General features: G+C 50.6%; 1 protein-coding gene across 1 annotated transcript in view; it reads right to left on the reverse strand.

Annotated features, from left to right (window-relative positions):
* Positions 1 to 4063: 4063 nt before the first annotated feature.
* PPM1M (protein phosphatase, Mg2+/Mn2+ dependent, 1M) overlaps positions 4064 to 7359 on the reverse strand; it is a 16822-nt gene continuing 13526 nt past the window's right edge. Inside the window, exons 4-12 of the mRNA XM_006892301.1 lie at positions 6678 to 6801; positions 6330 to 6584; positions 5870 to 5982; positions 5511 to 5595; positions 5296 to 5414; positions 5066 to 5129; positions 4737 to 4844; positions 4509 to 4657; positions 4064 to 4199 (exon numbers count right to left, since the gene is read on the reverse strand). Coding sequence (XP_006892363.1) covers positions 4064 to 4199; positions 4509 to 4657; positions 4737 to 4844; positions 5066 to 5129; positions 5296 to 5414; positions 5511 to 5595; positions 5870 to 5982; positions 6330 to 6584; positions 6678 to 6801 — 1153 coding nt within the window. The remainder of the gene's footprint in view (positions 4200 to 4508; positions 4658 to 4736; positions 4845 to 5065; positions 5130 to 5295; positions 5415 to 5510; positions 5596 to 5869; positions 5983 to 6329; positions 6585 to 6677; positions 6802 to 7359) is intronic.

The following is a 7359-nucleotide window of genomic DNA, read 5'->3' on the forward strand; positions in this document are numbered from 1 at the left end:
CTGTGATGCTGTTCAATTTTCTGTGTACTGAGGGGGCCAGCAGAAAAAAAAAACTCAGAGAGGACTGGGATTGGATTATTTGACTGGGCCAGAGAGCATCCTTTCACATGGCCTCCCATGGATGTCCTGCACATGTTTGCGCAAGTGAAGATATCACAAACCATCCCTTTGCTGTGCTTCTGAGAGAGACTCATGGTACGGCAGACTCCATCAGGATTCGTGTTCCAGCGGTTAATGCACCTGTTTCCTCAAAGGAGTGACCAGACTCAATGATAGGATTTAATGGGCCTTTAAGACGCCTTCAGTTCTGAATGTATTTGCTGCTGAGGAGCCGGTAAAGTTAATTCTGCACATCCCTTCTCCTACCCCATAGATGCATGGGAAGCTGCAGTTCTAGTTATGAGATGTAGGGCAGCTCAGCCCCTTGCCCTTGCCCTGCATGTCCTGTTATTTAAGTCTCCCTGTGTCATTGTGGCTTATTCCACAACCATCATGTTTCTTAGGTGCCAAACCTTACAGAAATAAGTTTTCATGTATCTAGATCAAGAAGGACCTCGCTTGTCAGGAAGCTGGGTGGTTATTAGTTATGTGAAGGTTAGGTTATCTGGGCATGCCTCATGGCCCTCAGTGTTGATGGTAAAAGGCCCGAGAGCCTGAAAGGAATGGCAGGGATGAGAGATATAGCAGCAGCTTGGTACAATCCTAGTCATTGGTTAGACAGATGGTCCTCCTGGGTGCCTACTGAGCCCAGTTGTGTACAAAAGCAAGGTGGGAGAGCCTGTCTTTGTACCTTATTGATCACACTTTCCTGTGGGGCCAGTATTGTAGAAAGAGTCTGAGTTGTTTACACTGATGCTTCCCTGCCACCAAAATTGTGTACATAGTCTTCAGGTGGTACCACCCTTTTCCCAGCTCCCATCCAAGAGCTGGTTCTAGGCCTGTGTTATATGTTCTATTTAGCCTTTTTATATATGATCTTGATTCCTGGTTGTATCTTAGCACTATGTGTGCACCTTCGTTTAAATATCTCTCTCTGGATGCACACATGTGCATTATCTAAACTATATATACATATATATGGTTTAAGGCTGTTAAGAAACCTGGTTTCCTTGTAATCATCTGTTATTTCTTGGCGTTTGGCTGACAGGATTAAGAGTCCAGCGGCAGCCCAAGAGAAAGACTGCATCTTTGCTAATAGTGTTTGCCACGAGTATTAGTCTTCCTTATTACATTTTTCCTTCAGGAGATTGAGTGAAGCAAAGCTTCAAGTGTTTGCTGTTTCCATGGCAGCTAAGTGAGGGTCTTGAGGTGACTCCCTGTGTTCCTCAAATGGCACTTCGGGGCCCTCTCTGCAGTATTAGTCCCACTCTGCCCAATGATGGCCTTGTCTGCACCTGTATGTCTCTGACAGCTCTTGCTTGCCTTTTTTGTCTGGCTTTTAGTAGCTACAGACAGGATGCTGGAACCAGAACATACTCTGTTTGAGGCTCCTTTTCTTTTCCTTGCTTGATCTTGGAAAGGGAGGGGTGCTCACCAGGCATAAGTTGAGATGGACTGAAGTTGGCTCACTGCCATTTCTACCCCTGCATGGACTTATTAGAACAAGATATGCTCATTTGCTTAGTTCCCAAACATTTAAGCAGGCAACACACACAGTCCCTGCAGTTCTAAGAATTTAGCTCAACAAAATTGTCATTTGCCCAGTAGTATGTATCTGCTAGGTGATTAAATCAGCCATCATTGCCCTTTTAATCTGTAGTTAAGCAGTTACTTTCTGACTTGTTTCTCACATGAAAGGGTAGTTTACCTTTTCCAAAGACAGCCTGAAGTCTGCAGCTGCTTAGGTGCCACCCAGTGCATAGCAGAGGTACTTGAGAAACCATATGATCTGAGCTGTTTCTGCACACTGCCAGCCTTCTTGGGTGGAAAATTTATAGTAGGAGTAACTGTTCAAGAGGGCTCTTATAAGTGGTTAAAAAAGGCTGCATAATTAACAAATCTGCAACCTGCACAAACCATCAAGCATGACTTGCTCAGCAACAATGTTTTCTTTGCACCCAAAATTGAGACATAATCTTTTGAAAACATGTCACTGTCACTGTGGGGCTTCTGTTAAGGGCTGAGCTCTGTGGCTGCAGAGTTGACTATGGAGTTAGGCAGAGTAGGGAAGATAGAGCAGGAAAACACTTGAGATGTGGGAGAGAGCAGAAGGGCTTCTGGCCAGAAAGGCTCGAGGCTGGGTCTTTGGTGCTGACCATGGGGCCAGTGGTGGTTGAGTTTGCCTCCATGACTGGCTACTTGCAGCCCTCAGGAGTTGGGCCAGAACAGCCGGTTTGTATGCAACAGCAGTACCACACATTCAACCACCAGCCAGAAGGTATTTTTAAAAAATTAACCTGTTTCAATCATAATGCTTATTAAGAGAAATTGGTAAATTTTTTTAAAGAATCAGTTTGCCATCCAAATGCTACCAGTGTAATCTTTTGGTGTTAAATGTTCTAGACATTTTGGTGCATAGTTTTTTTGGTGTGTTTACATAGTTGTTATTCTACTGTATATACAATTTTATGTCCCTTTTGTACTTAACATATAAACATTTTTTCCATGTTAATAGTCTTGAACAAAATTTTATGGCTGTAGCCTTTTCCGCCGAGTTTCTGTAGTGCTTCAAGGAAGAGTAAGGGGTCTCTGTTCATCCTTCGGGCTCACACTGGGCTGGGGCTCACTCTAATGCCATGTGGGTAGATTGCTGGCCTTTCTCTGCTTGCCTCCCTCAGGCCCAGGTCTTGGAACATAGCCAGGGGCTCCTCAACCTTAGGCTTCAACAACAGACCACAGTGCCAGACATGAACAACCAAAAAGTCATGAATCAACTTTTTCACCTTGAATATGGCATTTGGCGCAAGCCCTAGGCTGCTTGTACGCCTACTGTCTTCCTTTACCTTGATGTTTGTTCAGATTGATACCGACAGTCAGTAGATTGTTCAGGGTCATGGGCACGCATGGCTTGGGTGTGCTTGGTTGTGGAGGGCTCTCTGGGGGATCAGCGTGAGGCAGTGAGCCCTTGTGTTCTAATGGGATTGTTTACTGCCTGTTTGGCTTTGCTGGGAGACTTCCCACAGCCTAGCCTACAGCAGCAGCTTCTGTCACTTTGTCAGCCCTCCCTGCAGTTGGGAGATCCACTGCCCCTATTCCTCTCACTTTAGCCTCATAGTGTGAAGAGCACAAGCAGGCTGGGTGAGAAGCAAATCAGGCTGTGGGGGCAAGCTGGCTCTGCAGGTGATGTGAGTGAAGGCAGGCGCAGGACTGCCCACACTCTGCTAAGGGAGGAAGCAAGAGCCACGCTGAGGAAAAGAGAAGTAAAACTCGTGCTTACCAGCTTCCTGACTGGGAAACCCCTAAAGAGGTTGCTCGGAGCTGCCACTACCACCTTGTCAGGACTCTGCTGGGCACAGTGAATGCCTAAAGTGACAGGCTATGGAATATAGCAGTGGGGGAAAGTTGGTCCTTTTTCTTTTTTGAATGCAGACACAGGGCAAGAAGGGTTCAGAAAGCCTCAGACGGACAATTCACAAGGATTCTTCTGAACAAAATCATTTAATAACAGGTTACGGGGATCAACAAATCGGAGGCACCTCTAGGTATCAGTGCAGGGCCGAAGGCTAGGCCAGAGGAGCCTGCCTATGAGAACAGGGCCTCCCCACCTCTGCCCCAGGCCGCCCCCTCTATCTTTTTCATTCTCCCTTGTGTGTCCTCCTCCTAGGGGAGGATGGGGTGTCTTTAAGATACTGTATCAGCCCAGTGTGAGGCTGCCTGAAAGTTCCTACCCTGCATGTTACACCTCTTTAACAGTGGGGCATTAATTTAGTGCTGTCCCTGCCTGCTAAAGGAGGTACCAGGTGAGCCTGGCACTGCCTCCTTCCAGTTCTGACTGTGATGTAAATGCTTCCTGTGGATGGGCCAGAGTTGGAATGAGGGGCAAGAGTCCTAGGCTCTGTCTGGACAGAGCAGAGCCGTGTCCACACTGTAGGCACCCAGGTGGTTCGAGGTGCAGTGTCCTGCCTCACTGGCCAGTGTTTCCCCTACTGTGCAAGGGGATCACGAACACAGAGACATCATCGTAGGACACCTGCCCTTCTCCAGAGCTGTCCTCCATCCCCTGCGTGCTCTGGATCAGCATCTGGGCCAGTTCCGAGAACCTGTGGGGAGAGGACCGTCCTGCCAGGTACACACTGTAGGCAGTGCAATGGGCCAGCTCTCAGAACTGTGCTGGGCACCTGTGGACCCAAGCAATGGGGTCCAGCAAGTGATAAGTCTGGACCACAGTCAAGACAAGTTTTGAAGGGAAGAACAGTTACAGCCATCCCTAGGAAGCCAGAGACAACAGGCCTGATGCTCACAGCCCAACATCCTGAGCCAGACTCACTCAGTGTCATGTCAACCATAACTCCTTTTAGGTGCTGCTGGCACCAGAAGCAGCCCAGGCAGGTCCCAAGCAGCAACAATACCTGTGTGGGTCCTCCTTATTCCCGGGTAGGAAGCTTCGAACCAGCCGCGCCACCTGGTCATTGGAAAGGACATCCCAGAGCCCATCAGTCGCCATGACAACCACATCCTCCTCTTGTGGTTCCAGCTGGTCCATATCCAGCACGGTCACCTGCAAGCAAGAAGCCTTCAGCTCCTGTTTCCCAGCTTCCCCAAGTCTCACCATCCATCTTGCTGAGGTTGGCCCTCACCTGTGGGACAGAGAGCAAGAAGGGCTTGAGTTGGATGTTCGTGTCCAAGACTCGGAGCTGATGATCTCCCAGGCCCCGGGAGACAGCCAGCGTTCCCAGTAGCCGAGCCTGGGGGTAAGGGAGTATGAGGTGATGGCAGGCAAATAAATACACAAGTGATAGGCTCTAGCATCTGGTACACAGGGAGGAAGAAAGCTCTTGGGAGACCAGGCTCGAAGAAGGAACACTCCTAGACGCAGACCACAAGACACCAGCAAGGGACAAAGGAGCTCCCACCGCTGCAAGGGGGCACCTGAAGAGGGCTTCCCAGAGGGGTACCAGGCGCTGACCTGCCTACCCTGTCCATGGATCAGTGGGTACTTGAGATCAGACTTCTCCACATGCTTGTAGCTCCTGAGTAGTAAACATGGCATCAATCCAGCCTCTCCTCCCCATCTCAGTGCATCCCAGCCGGGTCCTGGCTCCCACATCCTCTGAGCATCCCATTGTCTGATGGGAGGCGACTGCGGCTGGTTACAAAGCTGGTTCTCCCACCGTGTACCCCATACAATGAGCTCACCAGCCGATCATGTGGTGGTCCCTGAACAAAACTTTCTGCCCCAAGTCATTCCCCTTCAGCCGTCGAGGGAATTCAAGTCGGGTGAACTCATCAGCCAGGAGCTCAGGGTACATGAATGCCTGGGGTGGGGAGGCCATATTTAGGTCAGGCTCCCTCGGGTGGCCCTGGACCCAAAAGTGGGGGTTCTCTGAACTCTCCCTGCCAAGGGCACCTACCAACTGCTGGAGCCGCTGCCGCTCAGTCTCAGGGGTGAACTCGGAGCTCAATGGCCGGACCTCATCTCTCCGGACCAAGATGGCCCTGGGAAGGCAGAAAGGTACAAGTCTTCCAGGGAAGTCTCCAAAGCCTCTTTCCTCCAGCCACCCACTTCACCCATACAAATGCCTACTCCATGCCCGCCAAGACTGTTTAAGGCCTGCAAGTAAAGGCTCAGGCTACCTTGAGCAGCCTGGCAATTACTGCCCACCCTTCTCTTGACTCACAAAACCCCAGCCAGTCACTCTTTATACCCCACAACAGCTCCTTTTGCTGCCTCTTCAGGTGCACCCCCATCCCACCTTTGGGGCTCACTCACCTGCTATCCCCAGCATTGGCCACATACAGCTTTCCCTGCAGGGACACCGCTACCAGGGCAGTGCAGCCGCCCCCTTGGCCTGAGGCCTCCAGCTCCCGCCCAATCACTTCATCCTGAAGCAAACCAAGGCCATCTCAGCAGCCACTTCTACTGTCCCCACCTCCCACTGTACAGTCCACTTCCCCCTGCAGGCCTGGTTAGCCTAGCTCCTGCAGCTCTCTGGTAGAAATGGAGACAAGTCTGAGAGGAAGAGAAACTACCTCCAGGACAACAGAGTGGCCAATAATGTAGGGTAGAAAAGAAGCATTTGCCCAGAGTAGGGGTTATGATGACAATGGCCAATTAAGGGACATTCAGTCTTCTTCCTCCCAAAGATGCAGGGTGTCTACTATTGTGCACAAGCACTTCTCGGCTCTGTCAGGTCCCAGGGACAGACCCTCTGGCCACAGGCCACACTCACACATTCCTGGAAGGCGTTCTCTAGGGCCCCGATCACCACATCTTCTGCCCGGATGCCCTTTTCCTCCACAAACTGGGGGTCATTGAGGCAGACGCAGTAGCCGCTGAGGTTCATGGGGGGCAGGGGTGCCGCCACACCCTCCACCACAGCCTCCAGCTGCCGACGCAGACAGGAGTGCAGCGTGTTGGCAGCCACAATGGCTGCTGTAGGGCCACCGTGCCCATCAAACAGGGCCCAGTAATGACCTGTCAGGAACTGCGAGGAGTTGGCATCAGGCCCTGAAGAACCTGCATTGAGGCATGGGACCTGCAGCCCGTCACTGTGGTGACCTGGCCCCACCCTGCTCACCTCCTCTGGGCATAGTGTTAGCCACTCCTCATCCTCGGCAGTGCCAAATTCAGATCGCCGGATGCTCAGCTGTCCACAGGCGGCCTGATCCTCATTGAACTCAGATTTCTCTGCATTGATGATCCTGGATACAGTAAGCGGTCAGTGACCCTTTAGGGATACACCCACCAGCCCATGACAAGAGACCTGAGCGGGCACACAGAGAAGAGCCCGCCCTCTGAAGAGCTACTCCTACCAGATGACCGCACAACCACCATTTCAGTTTCCTAACTATCCAGTAGGGAGCCCTGGTGGCACAGTAGTTAAACAGCATGACTGTTAATAGAATTGAGTTTGAACCCACCAAACCCTTTCAAGGGTGAAAAATGTTGGCTTCCATAAAGATTTGTTGTGGTTAAGAATCATTGTGTCAGAACTGATCCATAGCTGACCCTTCAGTGGGTTTTCAGAGACAGTGAATTGCATTGGAAAAGATTGCTCATGCTTCTGCAGAGCAGCTGGTGGATTTGAACTGCATGCCTTTGGGATTGCAGGGTAGCTTCCTGCCACTAGGCCACCCTGTGGGACAATTCTTTGTCCTACAGCATTGCTATGAGTTGGAATAAATTCTGTGGCTGTCGCTTTCCAAGGACTGCCTGGGAAAGAGAAAGGAAGATCCTCAGAAAGAAAGACTTGATACAGT

Source organism: Elephantulus edwardii, unplaced genomic scaffold (genome assembly GCF_000299155.1).
Source record: "Elephantulus edwardii isolate Elephantulus edwardi_28Jun2011 unplaced genomic scaffold, EleEdw1.0 scaffold00113, whole genome shotgun sequence".
In the NCBI taxonomy this organism is placed as follows: domain Eukaryota; kingdom Metazoa; phylum Chordata; class Mammalia; order Macroscelidea; family Macroscelididae; genus Elephantulus; species Elephantulus edwardii.